The sequence below is a fragment of the Oculina patagonica genome, chromosome 12, assembly GCF_052425735.1.
Source record: "Oculina patagonica isolate OP01 chromosome 12, crgOcupat, whole genome shotgun sequence".
NCBI lineage: Eukaryota > Metazoa > Cnidaria > Anthozoa > Scleractinia > Oculinidae > Oculina > Oculina patagonica.
This window is the reverse complement of record NC_135769.1, coordinates 9,977,465-9,996,716: the sequence shown is the minus strand read 5'-3', so window position 1 is coordinate 9,996,716 and position 19,252 is coordinate 9,977,465. Positions and strand designations below refer to the sequence as shown.

Below are 19,252 nucleotides of genomic sequence, written 5' to 3'. Positions count from 1 at the left end.
ATTTTCACTGGAGCTAACAATGTTTTCATTCTGGTCAATAAACGGCCAAAGCACTAATGTATACGGTGGATCGTAGATGCAAGACAAATTTAAATTGCTCAGGGTTAAACTGTATGTCTGTGGTACGACAGAAATAACAATCTAAAGCAGGAAACATGTAACTCGTGGCACGAAAAATTACTTAACAGTCCAGTAAATTCCCTGTTTTCTAGCAATTTTCGTGGTAAAGTATCCCCGTCTCACATTTCCGGCCTGTGATTGTCGAAATTAATTGACATCGCTCGACTTAACTGGGTTGCTCACGTACGCATCAAAAACTATAAACTTTTATCTCTTGCCTTTTGTATAGTTTGAACAACTTTTACTGTATACTTAATCATCTCACGGATTATTCAGTGTAAAAGTAAACTTCATTGAGGTAAAGAAATTTGTTTGCAATTACTTCAAAATCTCTGACTCAGTTTGTATTCACAGCTCGCGTACGAGCTACATGTAGATGGGGCACACATTATTTTCAGAACAACTTCAGTTTAAATAATTTTGGTCGAGCTTTCTGCTTTGTCGTCGATAAGCACTTTGGAAAACTTTAAAAAATATATACTTTATGGCTTTAAGTCGGAATAAACTTACAACAATATGAAATAAACTCACATCTGAGGGGACATCATGGTAAGGAATCAAAAAATCAAAGTACGACCAAAGAAAATCAACTTACGGCAATAGATAATCGGTAAACCAATAGCAAAATAAAACCAACTCAGGGTAAGAAAAATAATCAGCTCGTGTAAGCGTGAATGTGCCACGGAAGCGCCGACTAAATGAAGGCAAAAGTGGCAACGTATTTACGAAAAGATTCAATTCTAGCCGATACAAAACATCTCGAAACTGCGTCCAGAAAATAAAATCATTTGTTGTCGTAAAATTAGGCTTAGCAATTTAGTAGAGTTTGTTACCTTACATCTGGGACTTGTTCTAAACTTCAGGGAGCTTGATCCATGCGATCCACACATGCTTCGTTTCAATCCAATCATTTTAGCTTATTTCTTTAGTCTTGATAATGACAACTGCAGATTCAACCTTAGACAAACAAAACTGGACTTGCACAGGGAATATATCTTTCAACAACACAATTATTAGACGACTTCTGAGTCTTCTGAGCACATCGTACAATAAATAGTTTGGGAAAAAAGTCCTGTGTCGCTCTTTTTACTCGCGATTCATTCAGCCTCGGCACAGTTAACACCGCGCAACAAACTTTGCCGCGCTTTCATACCATGACATCGTTTAGATCTAATTGAAACGTCCACATTATCCAGTTGATAAAAAATAAGGCATTTGCTTGTTTTAAAACTCCGAAAAATGCGACCAGAAACCAATTAAATTTACCTGTTCAGCTGTCGAAAGAGAGCAACAGTTTTTTTTTTTGCCTAAACACCAAATTTACACACTGCCGAGTCACCCACTTTAAAGGTAAACAAAATAAAGCAGTTGGATAATAAACCTCTCAGATGTTTTTCTGGGTAGTCGCTGAGTAATCTTTTCCGTTCTCTGTATTTTGACTTACCCCGCGAGCTTTATTTGCAGTTTCTTATTTCCTTACTTTCCTTAAGCCACGGGCGACCTAGTCCCCAAGCCTAATCCGGACGTACGGTCGGACTATCGGACGGACAGTCACGTGACAACCAAATTTTTTTGGCTCGATACCATCGAGCCTTCGGCGCGCGCGGGAGCTCCGCTATTATTGAAAAGGGGATTTACTCTATGATGCTGGAACTTTCAGCAGCTGTATTTTCATTTCTTCGTCTCACCTTTTGGCTCACTTTTTGAGGTTCAAGGTTAAATTTGGCGAAGCTTAAAAAAAAAATTAATGTATGGCATGTCAATTATGTTTTCTTCCAGGCACGCTAGGATGCGGTACCCGTACCGTTAGAACCCGTGTAGTTGGTGGTGTCAATGCCTCTCCTCATTCATGGCCCTGGCAGATCAGTCTCAGGGATAACGGACAGCATATTTGTGGAGGCTCGCTGTTCAAATCCAACTGGGTGATAACCGCTGCCCACTGTGTTCACCAAAACACAAACCCCAGTGGATACACAGTGGTTGTTGGTGAGTGAAACGTGATAAAACTTTGTATTATTTAACTGCAGTGCTTTACAAGGATTTCCATCCCGGGGGAAAACCATGATTGACCACACGAAAAACTTCGGAAATCTTCGATGATCTTTGGCAATTTTCGGAAATGTCCGGAAGCGTTCGTTTGACCTTGGCACGTCATTGCGAGAATCTTCGGAAGTCTTCGGAAAATGATCGGAAATATTCACAAAGTCGCCAAAAACTTTGTTATTAGAATGTTTCTAAAATAAACCGCAAAATAATGCATGGTTGCTTGGAGATAGGAAATTTATCTTCTTTGTCAATAACTTGAAGAGAAATTCCATATCTTTGCGAAACCGTGTATTACTTTAAAACTTAACTGAAAAAAATAGTTAATTATAATTAGTCAACTTAATTTGCTTGTAACGATTCCTATTTCGAAATATAACCCAAATTTTAATTATGTTTTATTAACTGAGTGTAATAAGCTCCCAGTACGGTACAGACTGAGCTAATGAGAGTTAATAAGAAGTATCGTATGCCTCTCTTTGTTACGTTGTTTCCTGCATTTTGCCAGCCAGTCGGGCATTAACATTGCTCATAATGCCTGGGGGTATTACGGAAAAATCTGGCCCGTCTCCTTAGCCAATCACAGCGTGCGTCATATCTTAACAGGTTTTAGCAATATAATGAGACATGTTCTATTGGAAATTCACGAATCTGATTGCTTCTCCCAATGTTTTCTATTCGGGAATAGAACGCGAATGCCTGCGCGTTGCCCTTAAAACTGGAAAATTATTGACTTAAAATTACATTAAAAAAACATCCGTCTTGCAATTGCTTTGTGTTGTTTTTAGGTGCTCATGATAGAACTGGCACTACTGCTGTTCAACAATCGCTCAGAGTCAAAAAAATCATTAAACATGCTGGATTCAGCACGAGGAACTTGACAAACGACATCGCCCTTTTGGAGTTGGAAAGTCCTGCTACGCTTAGCGATAAAGTGAACCTTGTCTGCTTGCCACAGAAGGGAACTAAAGTAGAGGCGGGCACGAGATGTTATATCACAGGTATTTTTTTCATGTTTTTTTTTTGTCTCATTTTAACCTTTTTCATCTTAGTTTATTAGTTTTTTATTTCATGTTATGTAATAAATATTTTCATATGGAAATCAGAGGGAAAGGGTTTCAAAAAAATAAATTTGTCTCAAATAAAAATTTCGTTCAAACAACGCTTAGAGAATTTGACTGTTAGCTGAAAAGTAAATCAGTATTCCATATTTTAGAATTCTATTATATCATATCATACTAATATCAAAGAGGTCTATGACCTACTCGTGAATGCGTTAGATTTAATTGAATCGTTCCTTTGAACAGCATAGTACCGATGGAAAATATTCATTATTAGGGATTAATAATAATAAGCAACTTTATTTATAAAGGATGAACACATAACAGGTCGCTTAGGTATAAGATTTACCTTTTTCATCGTTATAATTACTTAGTAAACCGATGGCTCAGTGGTACAGCCCTGCGTTCTGAAGCGTGTGACCCGGGATCAACTCTTATACCCTGCGGCCAAAATTCTTTTTTGCTTCTTATTTTCTTTCCACGGATATCATATACATATCTGTCTTGTATAGAGTTTCGTCACACTTTTACTGATTATCCTTTAATAAATTGTGCCGTGATCTAACCTTCCCAATCTTTTAACACATACATAAAGTCACTGTTCATATATCGTTTCCGAATGTTCGCGATTATTAAAGAAAAGGCAATATTTCATCGTTTGGGAAACGATTGTTTCTCATTTACAGAGGTTAAGTATTTTCTACACTTATTTCTTTGAACTAATACCTTTGTAAAGCTGTATTTTTATTCACAGCTGAGGGAAAAGAAATTTAGAAAGCGCCCGTGAGCATACCTAATTTGCATAATGTTTACAACACATGGATGGAAGGATGGACGGATGGCTACACTTCCCCACTATACTCGTTCATTACGCATTCATGAGTAAAAATGAAATTTGAATAAAGCAAAACACACTTCGTGTGGAAATGCTATAAGCCTAGAATATAAGCAACAGTTGCAACACTGAAGGGTTTAGATAAAATAATAATTTCCTAACTGACCTTCAAACAAGTCACCTTGTACTTGTTGTCATAATTAATTACTTTTCCAGTTCACCCTGATACTCTTCAACTCCTTTAGGGACCGGTCATTATTAAATGAGGGGGGGGGGGGAGGGTAGGGAGGCCAGAAAAATTTATATACGTCTATTGAAAAGTCAATTAAGGGGAGGGTCAAGAGAATTTGAACATGGCCTCTATTCATCAACCGACGCTTCACCTCCTACCTCTTAACAATAATTACCGGTCCCTTTGAAAAATATTCATCTTTGTACAAAACATTTTCAACAGGCTGGGGAAGAACTGTTGGTGGTGGATCTTTAGCCGACACATTGCAGCAAGCGATACTTCCTGTCGTGTCACACAGCCAGTGTAATCAGAGAAACTCCCGCGTGTTTCCAGTTGATGAGAGGAGCATGGTTTGTGCCGGAAGTGGAACAGCTAATCAAACTGGCGGTTGCCAAGGCGACAGTGGTGGCCCGTTCGTATGCCAAGAAGGCGGCAAATGGGTGTTGCGTGGTGCAGTTAGCTGGGGCCATTTGATGTGCCGCACTGATTATTACTCGGTCTTCGCTCGAATCAGCAGCTTCATTGACTGGATTTCTCAAAACATGGCTGGTAAAGATTTGTATATGTCTCTATATCTTCTCCTATCAAAAAAATTTGGTAGTGTATGTTAAGCATGCATGGCTGAGAAGTATGATATGTTATTCAGTCAACGACACAGGCTGCTCAAAACGATCTGTTCTCCCAACCGGTCGGACGCTCTTTTACCCATCTACAGCAGACTAGTGGGAACTAGGTCATATAACTAGGTTCAATATTTTCACAAGCCACCGCATACTGCAAGTTAAGAGGACAGGGCGCAAAAAAAGGTGGCGACAAAGTTATCGCCATTTTCTGAAGAAAATCCAGTATGTCATTGGTCAAGTCATTGATGTTTTTCTTTATTTTTTCTTTATTTTTTCGTGTATTTTACATGGAATATCGAGTGCGGTAACAAATAAAGTTTGCGTTGCATGAGCCTTGGCTCGCAATTAGATAGTGTGTACAAATAGTATCTCGACTTGAAGATTTGCAATGTGTTATTTATGTGGTGGTCCAATTTTGTCCTTAATGCATTTACGTTTTTCTTACTCATCCTTTTCCTTCACAAAGAAAATTTATCCAATTTCTATGGAGTCTACAAAATATAATGACGAATCTTCTATAAGCTGATTTAGCCCAGCGGAGCTCCCCGTTTATTTACTTTGTCCTTGATTTAAATCCAAATTTACGGGATGAAACAATTTTCATTTATTTACTTTTATCATTTATTTTTACTATTTAAACGTGAAAGTCATCATTCATTTACTTCTTTTGCATTTTCCTTTTTAGGTGGCGGTGGTGTTAGTCCTCCAAGCTGTGTGGACAAGCACGTAAACTGCAAATACTGGACTGGATTCTGCTCTTGGCACAGTTACGTAAGGGCGTACTGCAAGAAAACATGCAGTCTTTGTTGAAGGTGTGTTCTAAACAGTGTTGCTTTTCTCGAATGAAAGTGGGCAAACACTTATCATATAGACACGAGTGTTTTACTGGAAAATAGACCACTGATATAATTCATAGGAAACTATATTACGTCAGGGCCAGTAGTAGAGTATTTTCCATATCCTCACTAGTGAGGATATCGATGACAACATTTCACGCCATTGCACGGATGCCAATCTTTGCCAAACGCTGATGAAGATAGCAAGAGATAGAGAAGTTAAGTTCACTGAAGCCTACCTAAAATCGTTCACTAAGGGGAACTAAAGTACAAACATGAAGAAAAAAACATCACATGACTAAAACGCATTCAAGGAGTTTCTTACAAAGTCTAGTACTGCAAGAGTTTAGACATTAAAGGTTTGTGCTTTCGATGCTTCTGTAGCTTTTGTCTATATAATAAAAAGAAGGTGTGTTTAGAACAATGGTGCCCTTCTCGATAAAAGTGGGCAATCACAATATATCACACACTCGTCATTTTGTCAGGATAATGAAGTTACCCCCAAATTAGCTAAATAATAAACCAGAGTGAAGCTCGTAAAGTAAATGTTGTATGAACATTATGTTTTGTCCAAAAATACAACAACAAGAGGGGGGGAGAGAGAGAGGGCACAGCACCAGAAATACAACCAGGGCTCGAATCCAGTGCACTGACTGCACATTTGTTCGTCCCCTTTTATAGTCAGTTTAACTAAAGGTTTCAACATATTTACGTCTGGTTACTCGGTGGCGCGCTGACAAACATGTTTAAAAATAATATTTCATGTCGGAACATTCTCACTTATACAACTACACATGCTTACTTTGCAGATGAAGATGGATTCCTTGACGATAAACGGACTGACAAACAAAAAAGGATGAAATAAATTGCATTTCATTTCATGAACGTGAATTGTGTGCTGGTTTTTAGTTAATAGCTCAGATGAATTTTCACATAAGAAAATTAAAGGGCACCCACCCTCCCATTTAGTTGTCTTCTTAGACCAAACCAGGATTGGCATTTCTTTTGCAATTGCAGGTTTTAACTTTTTCAGTTAGGTTCTCTGTTCATTCTTTCTCTCCATCAAGTTTGGCTCCAACAAATCTCGAACCCGACAAAACAATACTAATAAAACACTCTTGTGCAACTCTGTATTGCGGACAGTTAACTTGGTCCGAGCTCGAGATACATATAATCTATACACCCCATAATACGGACACCTGGTTTAGTCCATTTTGTGTCCGTATTGAAGAGATTTGACCGTATTTATGCTCCAAAGCCAAAAGGCACATTTTAAGACCCTCTCACATAACTTTGTCAACCAATAAAAGGAGGTCAAATAATTGTAGAAAAAAGAAAAAGAGCGTGCTGTCACGCAGCGTGACATGGTTCTGTAACGGACCTGGAACACTCGCTCATTCGCTTCACCCGGTGGCGCCCTGACATAAAGATATTTCAGTTTTAGTGCTACTTTTCGGTAAGGTTTTCTTTTCAAAATTTCTGTCCATCAAGTTTGACTTTAACCTTATCTTGAACCCAAAAAGTCCCTGAATGTAATAAAGGTCCTAAGTATAACAACGTTTGGTCCTTAATCTAATAAAAGTCCTAAGTGCAATAACTTTTGGTCCTAAATGTAATAAAAGTTCTAAGTGCAATAACTTTTGGCCCTAAATGTAATAAAAGTCTTAAGTGCAATAACTTTTGGTCCTAAATGTAATAAAAGACCTAAGTGCAATAACTGTTGGTCCTCAATGTAATAAAGGTCCCAAGTGTAATAACTTTTGGTCCTAAATGTAACAAAAGTCTGTAGTGTAACTTAAAGTTCAGTTTAACATGAAATCATGCACGGTGCTTTTCTACACAAAAGCTAGCAAGGAGGTAAAAATGTCCTTCGCTTAACACTAAGGCCCTAACTCCCTAACGCTAAAAGTGTAAACTTTCAATAGTCAATTAAGTAATTAATTAGTGGGAACTGGTTGCTAAAAGTAAATCAACATCTGGATCCCTAACTTTGTTTTTACTTCCTTGGTTTTGGATTCAAAACCTCTGCGCAAGATTTCATGTTAAGCCGATCCTTAATTACACTACATGCCTTTATTACATTTAGGACCAAAAGCAGGAGCCCATCCTGCCAAAAGTTATTACACTTAGGACCTTTATTACATTTAGAACCGAAAGTTCTTACACTTTGGACCTATATTACATTCAGGACCAAACGTTTATTACACTTACGAAATTCATTACATTTAAGGACATTTATTGCATTTGAGGCCGCAACAACTATGTCCGCATAATGTTACAAATAGTACATCAGAGTGGATCCTGCAGGGTTAGTCAAAATACAAATGACAAGTGAAACTATACAGTGATAATACAGAATTTCGTTCGCGGCAGAAATCCTGACTTTAAATGAAGCCACTTTGGCGCTCCCGCATACCAGGACCACAGATCAATTGTTTAACCGGTCATCCACAGTGTAAATGCCTTGTTGTCCTTGTTTCGCGCCTGGAGTTAGATAAAAGGGTTATTTATTCAAGAAAAATGGACGTGGCTTAGATAAGGCACGGCTAAACTAAGATGCAAAATGGGCTTGTAACTGGTACAAAATCCCGCTTCGCGACTAAGCAAGGCGTCTCAAACAATTTCAATACAGGAAGCCAGACATAAATCGCTAAACGAATGAAATTGTGTGCTACGGCTGCTGGCTTTCCTTGCTGGCGCTCGCCGACTGGCTGGTAAGTTCTACGGAAATCAAAATCCTCGACTTGAAAATATATAGCCTCAAAACCGCGCAAAAAGTAAAGCTACCATAGGCGTATAGCTGAATTTTCAGTTGCAAACACACTGACAAAAATGATTCGCTTAAGTCTGTGCACGCGTTACTGACGTAATATCTATTTATAATCTGGCGAAGACAGTATTTTCAGTGAAAAACATACGCGATAATCTCAGCAATTTTATAAATAAAGAGATGCGTGAGCATTACGAATAAACTATAACGAAAAACGAGTGTTTTATGAAATATAGGACTCAACGGAAACTGAACAATTTGTGGAACACACCCAAAATACGAGCCGATTACCAACAATAATTTTATGAAATGCAGCAACAATTCCCACCCCCAACCCCCAAGATACAACAACAATGATATCAACACAAACACGGAAAATAGTAAAATAGTTGAAAAAAAAAAACTCTTTACCGATAATAATACGTTTTCAAATACTGACACTATATGCATTAGCAATCTCACGAATTAAAAACTAGAGTCATGCTAAGTAATCGACTAGCTAGAGAATAATAGAATAGCATAACTTACGGTGGAGTACAACAAACGAAATTGCGGCAAGGGTTATAAAATCTCTGGAGAACTTTAAAAAATACGCCAACACCCAACACTTGATCTTAAAACAATGCAAATAGCAGATTACGTAATCGTCTAGAGAATGATGCAATAGCATGAAAACATGTATTCAATTAAAAAAACTCTAGTCTTTTCATTAGTATTACGTGAGTGCGAAACTGCAGCTGGTTTTACCCGACTCGTGAAATAGTTACTACACAGTAGATACTATTAGACACTAATTGCATTGTTTTCTTTTGTTCAGTTTCGGCTATTTTACTCTAATTGTAAGTTAAAAATATAAAATCACGAAATCAGTTCGCACATGAGTTGGGTTCCTATTTAAATAGTCTTTGATTAAGATAAAGAAAATCGGATGCAAAGTAAAGCCGACTGAATTGGATAATTTTTGTATAAAATGGGAACGCAGTTTCACCAAAATTCATTTCGTCAACTGGAAGTCATGTTGCCCGTTCTCGTTGTGGTTGCTGCGCTTTGTGTTTCTTCCCTTACTGAAGGTATGGTGTTATTTGTGCTTTCTAATAACATTACAGTTCAATATATTGTTGTCTTGGTGCGGTTTGACAAAAAAAATTGTCCGTCTTTCTCTGAACTCTTACACATCAAAATTCGTCGTCATATTTTCCTTCTAATTTGACTTTTGTTCTTTTGTACACGGCGGTACTTGCTGTGGTGATGTCGATACAATTTCACCTGCATTGCCTCAAGTTTAAGCTCAGAAATAAAACGTTTGAATGTGCCTTCGCTTACAACAGTTAAAGCATTGCAAAATTGCAGCATTTTTTTTACTTAAAGTACACTGTAATTAAGATGGAATCCGCCAGGACTTCGAGTAGTATGCGCCAAAACTATTATACCTTAATCTTATTGCAAGCTTTTGTGTTACTGCTTCAAATATCTTATCAAAAGAAATCATTTTTAACAACACCAATTATTGAAAACAAATTTCGAAGTTCCACTGAATTCTTCTGAATAGCTTAAAACACGCGAGCTTTTGCCTTTAGCTTGTCAACTTTGTATTTCGCTTTCTCTGACTCTGATAAGAAACTGTTGTTGTTCTAAAATTATTTACACCTTTTTGGGCACGTTTTTGTTACTGCTTCAAAAATTTTGCCAAACGAAATCTTTTCTTACAACACCAATTAACCACTGAATTGCTTAAAGATGATTTTACGAAATTGCTACACGTGAGATTTTGCCTATAGCTTGTGAACTTTGAAATTCATTTTCTCAGACTCTGATAGGAAATTGTTGTTGTTGTTGTTATCAAGGATAATAACTTACATATTTACCTTTTATTTAGGTTAGGAAATAACACAATAGGATTTAAATTATTCTGGTACTCGATTTTTGTCCAACTTAAAACAAAATATTACTCGATTTCCTGATAGATTCCGTCTCTTTTTGTTTCGACTGATAAATAGAGATCATATAAATTTACATAGATGGGGTACACACAGCCTCCCCACCCCACCTTTTACAGTAAAACGAAAAAAAAACTACTAAGGAATACACAAAAAAATGCACGAAAAGTAAAATAGAAACAAAATATCACTGAAAACGTTTTGTTCCTGAATTTCTTTCCATTAGCTGATGACAAAAGCCAGTGTGACCAAGCTGATTGGCAGGCAAGCCTTGACAAGGCTGGGTGGTCTGTGTGCCCACAAAGGAACACTTATCTCAAGGGATTGTGGAGAAATGACCGGAAACTTGGAGATGAAAGAGTTGGACGTATCGAGTATGGAAGGTGCTGCCCAGCCTGGGAAAAAGCTTTTGCTAACCAGCCTGCAGTTTGTACTAAGGCAAACTGGTGGAGGACGCTAGACGGGTCAGCAGTTAAAATACTACTAAACCTTACAATTCCCCTCCCGTGGGGGAGAAACTCCAGTACATTTAGGATAGGCGTCACCGTGTGCCTCAAACATTCGTTAACCCTGACCCTGTTTTAGGATAGAGAATCGAGACCCAAACCCTAACACTGGAGTTATACTCTTTGTTAATAGAGACTGCTTGCAGTCAAGGGCCACGTACAAAAAAAATGACAAACCGAATACCCAATTTGTACATCAGAATAAATGACGCAAATTGTATTTTTTGAACAGGGAGTTTCTGAGGGAAGAACCTGATTGATCCTTTGTACTGATCACTTACGTGTAAGTTTTCAATTAGTTTTTGTTTTTTTACAGGAAGAATGTCTGGGCTTTATGCCCCAACGGTTATTTCTTGAATGGCCTCTATAAAACAGATGGAAAAAATCTGTATAACATTGAAGAAGGACAATGTTGCCGACCACTTAATGGAGATGGTTATGACGGCTGTTACGACGAAGATGTTACCATTTCATTCGACAATAAGGGTTGGAGCGATTGTCAACGGACGGGATATTACATGACCGGCATCTACAAAAGTGTCTGCGAGAAACTTTACTGTATTGAGAAATTTAAATGCTGCAGGATGAAAACAAGTAATTATTGATTCACATCTTCACTGACACAATAGCCACTCATTGCCCGAATGTGATTAAGTTATGGGAGAAAATATTTTCCCGGGAGTTGAGCAGTATAATTTAACAGAGGAATTCGTAGCCAAAGGGGAGGAGGGTGGGTAAAACGTGACATTGACATTCATTAGGGGCGAATAGAGAGCGAAATAGCACATAACAGGCCATTTAAATATGAGATCGAATGCCCTGGGGATTAAATATGAGTGACAAAGGTAGACAACATTGGAAGCATAATCGCATTAAAGCGAGCACGATTTGTGACTATCGTGCCTCCCCACTCCACCTTTCAAAGTAAAAAGAAAAAAATAGTAATAAGGACTACACAAAGAAATGAACGAAAAGTAAAATAGGAACAAAACATCACTGAAAGCGTTTTGTTCCTGAATTTCTTTCCATTAGCTGATGGCAAAAGCCAGTGTGACCAAGCTGATTGGCAGGCAAGCCTTGACAGGGCTGGGTGGTCTGTGTGCCCACAGAAGAACACTTACCTCAAGGGATTGTGGAGAAATGACCGAGTACCGGGAGATGAAAGAGTTGGACGTATCGAGTATGGAAGATGCTGCACAGCCTGGGAAAAAGCTTTTGCTAACCAGCCTGCAGTTTGTACTAAAGCAAACTGGTGGAGGACGCTAGACAGGTGAGCAGTTAAAATAATAATAATAAACCTTACAACCCCCCTCCCGTGGGGGAGGAACTCCAGTACATTTAGGATAGGCGTCACCATTCGTTAACCCTGACCCTGTTTTAGGACAGAGAATCGAGACCCAACCCTAACACTGGATTATATTCTTTGTTAAGGAGGCTCTCGATGTAGTTTTTTTTGCCCTAGGGTGGTCATTTTGAAAATGAAAACTACCTAGGCAGCCAATGTTCGATTTTTGCCAAAATACGCCATAATTATTACATTTGACGAAAGTTTAATTTTTTTCGGTTCACTTAGTCACAAAAGTTACCTAGCAACGATTGTCGTTTTCTTTTGTTTTCAAACAAGCTTGATTTTCTCGAAATCTCGATTGAAAATTGATATTTATTTTTTGATATTTGATAAAGTACAGTGGATTGACTACCTGTAGACAATTTCAGAAAATCTGTAAGAGCGTTTTAGAGTTAATCAACAACGAAGTTTTTATAACTTCTAGTGGTTTCCTACAATTGGCAGTCGATATATTTTAACAAATTAAAGTAAAAACTCTCTCACTTTTAGTTAATGGTCTTTGATGGCGTAAGTATTTATATTTCACTTTGAATAACTGCGTTCAAATACTACGAAACAATTTAAAAGCACCTATTTCACATTAAAACAGAATTTTTCTGAAAATTTCATTCTTGATTAACTTGAAAACGCTCTTACAGATTTTTTAAAATTCTGTCAACAGTTAGTGAGTCTACTAATCTTTAACATATCAAAAAATGAATTCCAAAAGTCAATCTAGATCTCGAGAAAAAAGGGCTTGTTTAAGAACAAAAGGAAACAACAATCGTTGCTATGGTAACCTTTGTGACTAAGTGACCAGTAAAAAATTAAACTTTACTCAAATTTGATCATTATGGTGTATTTTGGCAAAAATCGAACATTGGCATCCTAGATAATTTTCATTTTCAAAACGACCACCCTAGGGATAAAAAACTATATCGAGCCTCCTTAAGAGAGACTGATTGAAGTTTAGGGTTACGTACAAAAACAAATGACAAACCGAATACCCAATTTGTACATCAGGATAAATGACGTAAATTGTATTTTTTGAACAGGGAGTTTCAGAGGGAAGAACCTGATTGGTCCTTTGAACTGATCACTTACGTGTAAGTTTTCAATTAGTTTTTGTTTTTTACAGGAAGAATGTCTGGGCTTTATGCCCCAACGGTTATTTCTTGAATGGCCTCTATAAAACAGATGGAAAAAATCTGTATAACATTGAAGAAGGACAATGTTGCCGACCACTTAATGGAGATGGTTATGACGGCTGTTACGACGAAGATGTTACCATTTCATTTGACAATAGGGGTTGGAGCGATTGTCAACGGACGGGATATTACATGACCGGCATCTACAAAAGTGTCTGCGAGAAACTATACTGCATTGAAAAATTTAAATGCTGCAGGATGAAAACAAGTAAGATTTAACAGAGGAATTCCTCGAAGTAGGGGAGGGGAGTGGGTAAAACGTGACATTGGCTTTCATTAGGGGCAAATAGAAAACGAAAAAGCACAGAACAGGCCATTTAAATAGGAGAGAGCGATTTTCAAAAATACCATAATACTCTTTGTTGTCACTCCAAAATTTTGCATATGCATTGTGTTGCTGGAGAGACAACAGAGTATTATGGTATTTTTGAAAATGGCCTATCTAATGCCCTTGGGATTATGAGTGACAACGTTAGACAACGTTGGAAACGTAATCACATTAAAGCGAGGCAAGATTTGTGACTATCGTGTCAGTGAAAATACTGCTGTTATTCGGCTCTAATAGCTAAAACAAGTTATTTTACATTGCAATTTGTGCATTTTTGAGTCTAATGCTTGCGTGCGCTTTGCGCATGCGCATTAGACTCTTTGTTATATGAAAAAAGCTGTTAGCAATCCCAAGGGAATGGTTCGGGATCGATAATCGTTCGCTGTAATGTAGAAAACAATGATCAGCTGCAAGAACGGACTCCGTACGGACACGCACGATTAGTTTCAATTAAAAACAGCCAATCAGCGACACGTGTTCCCACGCATAATTAAAAGTTCTTTCTCAAGTCACGATTATTCAACACTTGAACAGGACGAAATAATTTTCCAGTTAAGACATTTGTAAGCTTTTTGTGAAAATAAATCTTCGTTTTCAGTTCAGTTAAGCACTTGTGTTTTCGTCTTGCTTAAAAAGCAAGACGTCTTTGAGAAAAAATATTTCGACGGCGACTCGCGTTTATTTACACAATGCGACCAAATATTTATTTTGTTTTAAAAAATAGAAAACTTTACCTCGGTTTTTGTATTTAAGTCATTCGAATTTTGACCAATTTTTCCTTTACAGTGCAAACAAAAACCTTCAAAAATAAAAGATGTACATGGATAAATGTAAATCAAGTTACGCGACTAAATCAAAATGCGTTTGTTTGGCCGCTTTGCAGTATTACACTGTCCCGGCCTTTGCCATACACTGAAATCGAATTTCATGCTTTTACGACTCTCAGAGATCTTAAGTTCTTCTTACAGCTAGAAAAATCATAAAATGGTTACATTGATATGGAAGTGATGATTCGCGAAATTTGTACATCATGATAAACAGTCTTCGCTCCTGTGTATGGTAGCTCGATAATAATTGCCTAGTTTCCAGCGTTCAAAAGGTCATCATTATATTGACGTGAGCATTTACACCCGTTTTTAGGAAAATCTGTCACTAAGTGCTTACAGTACAATGGAGTAACAGTCACTATTTCAAGTGCTTTTATTGCAAAATCTGTTTCAAGAGTCATCATCAAAATGGTGAAAAATCTGAAAGAAAACGATGTGAAGTTCTTCAACCCTTGTTGTAATGAACATGCTTTTTGTAAATCGTCACGCAATCTTGTCCAAATGTTTAATCGTTTCTGCTTTTACGGACAATACGGAAGAAGTAACATCAACTCCTGTTCATACTTTAAATTTTGTGAAGCATATAACATTTATGACTGTTTCGTTTTCATCCATAATCATCCACGATGCCCCTAGCTTGCTATAAGCATTTTAAATTAAACTCCCGAACACAAACCTCTAACCAATTTTAACCGGCTTACGAAAACCGCGCAATCTGTATCACTATGCCATACGGCATTAGACTCATGTCACCCTTGGTGACCTATTTTTAATAATGGGTGCCAACGTATAACGGACTGTAACGGAATTGTGTCACTAAACCCTCGGGCGTACAAGGGGGGTTTTGTTTTCGTGATATATAAATTTAGGCAAGCCTAAAAGCGGAGCCCCTCATCTATCTTTTTTTCACTGGAGCTAACAGTGTTTTCATTCTGGTGAATAAGCGGCAAAGTCACTAATGTATGCGGTGGATCATAGGTGCGAGGCAAATTTAAATTGCTCGGGGTTAAACTGTATTTCTGTGGTACGACAAAAATTATAATCTAAAGCAGGAAAAATGTACTCATGGCACGAAAAATTACTTAAGAGTACAGTCAATTCTCTGCTTTCTAACAATAGAAAATAGTTTCGTGATCCTGTTAAAGTTTCGCTTACGAAAGAGACGTGGAATTTTTCGTGGTAAAGAATCCCCGTCTCACATTTCTGGCCTCTGATTGTTGAAATTAATTGACATCGCTGCACTCAACTGGGTTGCTCACGTACGCATCAAAAACGAGATCAAAAGCTATAAACTTTTATCTCTTGCCTTTTATACATTTTGAACAACTTTTACTGTACGCTAAATCATCACTACGAATTATTCAGTGCAAAAATATACTTCATAGAGGTAAAGAAATTTGTTTGCAATTACTTCAAAATCTCTGACTCAGTTTGTTTCCACAGCTCGCGTACAAGCGACATGTAGATGGGGTACACATTATTTTCAGAACAAGTTCAGTTTAAATAATTTTTAATCGAGCTTACAGCTTTGTCGTCATTAAGCACTTTGGAAAACTTCACTTAAATATACTGTGTGAATTTGTTCTGCGAGAAAATTTACGGCTTTTTAAGTCGGAATGAAGTAACAGCAATATGAAATAAAATCACAACTGACAGGACATCACGTTAAGGGATCAAAAAATCAAATTACGGCCAAAGAAAATCAACTTACGGCAATAGATAATCGGTAAACCGATAGCAAAATAAAACCAACTCAGGGTAACAAAAAGAATCAACTTGTGTAAGCGTAAATGTACTACAAAAGCGCCGACTAAATGAAGGCCAAAGTATTTACGTAAAAGATCCCATTCTAGCCGATACAAAACATCATGAAACTGCGTCCAGAAAGTAAAATCATTTCTTGTCGTAAAAATAGGCTAAGCAATTTAGTAGAGTTTGTAACCTTACATCTGGGACTCGTTCTTAACTTCAGGGGGCTTGATCCATGCGATCAATGCATGCTTCGTTTCAACCCAATCATTTTAGCTAATTTGTATATTCTTGATGATGACAACCGCAGATTCAACCGTAGACAAGCAAAACTGGACTTGCACAGGGAATATCTTTCAACAACGCAATTATTTGGAGTCCTCGTATTCTTGCTTGTTACAATGTCACGGAATATAGACGACTTCTCAGAGTCTTCTGAGCATATCGTACAATAAATAGTTTGGGAAAAAATTAGGGCTTTCCACAAGTTGCTTGGCAACTTTTTGGCAACTTTTCATATTTCGAGCAACTTTTTCCCCTTCGAGCAACTTTTTTCCTCTCGGGCAATATCTTGCATTTTGAGCAATTTTCAGACCGAAGATCTCCGAAGATTATCCTAGTTTGTTCAAAGGCCATACGAACGTTTCCGAAGATTTACGAAGTTTGCCGAAATTTTTTTGAGGAACATCTGAAGAGGTTTCAACTTTCGGCTCATTGTGCATTAAAACATCACAAAACTCATCAGGAAACATGACGTCATCGATATATTCACGATTTTTCTCAGTTAAAGAAATCCTTGTTGTTTAACAAATTTTCTCCTTAATATGTTATTTAGATACTTCTTTTGCTGTAATGTTGCATAAAACTACTTAAAAATCTTACCCTCAAAGGGAAATTGGCATCTACCTCGAAGAATTCTCTTGATTAGAAGCAGCGTTTTTTTTTTTTTGAGAAACTTTCGAGCAACTTTTATTATCAGAAGCAACTTTTTGGAATTTTTGGAGCAACTTTTGAGCAACTTTTTGATAAATTACGGGCAACTTTTTGGGAAATCTCGAGCAACTTGTGGAAAGCCCTAGAAAAAAGTCCTGTGTCGCTCCTTTTACTCGCGATTCATTCTGTATTTTGACTAACCCTGCGAGCTTTTTCCTTACATTCCTTAAACCACGGGCGACCTCGTCCCCAGGCCTAATCCGGGCGTAAGGTAGATCGGTCGGACCGACGATCACGTGACAGCCAACATTTTTCGGCTCGATTGTTTACCATCGAGCCTTCGGCGCACGCGGGAGCTCCGCTATTATTGAAAACGGGATTTACTCTGTGATGCAGGAACTTTCAGTAGCTGTTCATTTATTTCTTCGTCTCACCTTTTGGCTCATTTTTTGAGCTTCAAGGTTAAATTGGGCGAAATTAAAAAAAGAAACTTATTGTATGGCATGTCAATTATGTTTTCTTCCAGGCACGCAAGGATGCGGTACCCGTACCGTTAGAACCCGTGTAGTTGGTGGTGTTAATGCCTCTCCTCATTCATGGCCCTGGCAGATCAGTCTCAGGGTTAACGGACGACATATTTGTGGAGGCTCGCTGTTCAAACCCAACTGGGTGATAACCGCTGCCCACTGTGTTCACCGAAACCCAAACCCCAGTGGATACACGGTTGTTGTTGGTGAGTGAAACGTGATAAAACTTTCTTATTATTTAAAGTGCAGTGCTATACAAGGATTTCCAGCCCTGAGGAAAACCGTGATTGAACACACGAAAAACTTCGGAAATCTTCCATGATCTTTGGAAATTTTCGGAAATTTCCGGAAACGTTCGTATGACCTTGGCACATCATTGGAAGAATCTTTGGAAGTCTTCGAAAAATGATCGGAAATATTCACAAAGTCGCCAAAAACTGCGTTATTAGAATGTTTCTAAAATAAACCGCAAAACAACACATGGTTGCTTGAAGATATGAAATTTATCTTCTTTGTTTAACTCAATAACTTGAAGAAAAATTCTATAGCTTCGCCAAGCCATGTATTACTTTAAAACTTATTAAAATCCAAATTTTAATTATGTCTTATTAACTGAGTGTGATTAGCTCCCAGTACGGTACAGACTGAGCTAATGAGAGTTAACAAGAAGTATTGTATGCCTCTCTTTGTTACGCTGTTTCGTCGGGCATTAGCATTGCTCATGATGCCCGGAGTATTACGGAAAAATCTGGCCCGACTCCTTAGCCTATCACAGCGCGCGTCATATCTTAACAAGATTTAGCAATATAATAAGACGTGTTCTATTGGAAATTCACAAATCTGATTGGCTCTCCCAATATTTTTTTTTATTCGGGGATAGAACACGAACGCCTGCGCGTTGCCCTTTAAACTGGAAAAATATTTGATTGAAAATTAAATAAAAAACCCGTCTTTCTTTGTGTTGTTTTTAGGTGCTCATATTAGAACTGGCACTACTGCTGTTCAGCAATCGCTCAAAGTCAAAAAGATCATTAAACATGCTGGATTCAGCATGAGCAGCTTGAGAGACGACATCGCTCTTTTGGAGTTGGAACGACCTGCTACACTTAGCGACGAAGTGAACCTAGTCTGCTTGCCCCAGAAGGGGACTAAAGTAGCGGCGGGCACGAGATGTTATATCACAGGTATTTTTTTCAGGTTGTTTTATCTCGTTTTACCCTTTCTCATCAGTCTTAGATTATTATTTTTTATTTCACGTTATGTAATTTTCATATGAAAATCAGAGAGAAAGGTTTTTTTTTAAATCGTCTCAAATAAAAATTTGGTTCAAACAACGCTTAGAGAATTGGACTGTAAGTTGAAAAGTAAATCAGTATTCCATTTTTTATAA

General features: G+C 37.7%; 1 protein-coding gene across 1 annotated transcript in view; it reads left to right on the top strand.

The window, feature by feature from the left end:
* The window catches only part of LOC144633387 (ovochymase-1-like), a 30,534-nt gene that overhangs the window by 10,066 nt on the left and 1,216 nt on the right, over positions 1 to 19,252 (top strand). The window contains exons 6-16 of the mRNA XM_078492265.1: positions 1,900 to 2,106; positions 2,952 to 3,164; positions 4,514 to 4,840; positions 5,600 to 5,721; positions 9,503 to 9,590; positions 10,684 to 10,921; positions 11,280 to 11,557; positions 11,996 to 12,233; positions 13,429 to 13,706; positions 17,862 to 18,068; positions 18,834 to 19,046. Coding sequence (XP_078348391.1) covers positions 1,900 to 2,106; positions 2,952 to 3,164; positions 4,514 to 4,840; positions 5,600 to 5,721; positions 9,503 to 9,590; positions 10,684 to 10,921; positions 11,280 to 11,557; positions 11,996 to 12,233; positions 13,429 to 13,706; positions 17,862 to 18,068; positions 18,834 to 19,046 — 2,409 coding nt within the window. The remainder of the gene's footprint in view (positions 1 to 1,899; positions 2,107 to 2,951; positions 3,165 to 4,513; positions 4,841 to 5,599; positions 5,722 to 9,502; positions 9,591 to 10,683; positions 10,922 to 11,279; positions 11,558 to 11,995; positions 12,234 to 13,428; positions 13,707 to 17,861; positions 18,069 to 18,833; positions 19,047 to 19,252) is intronic.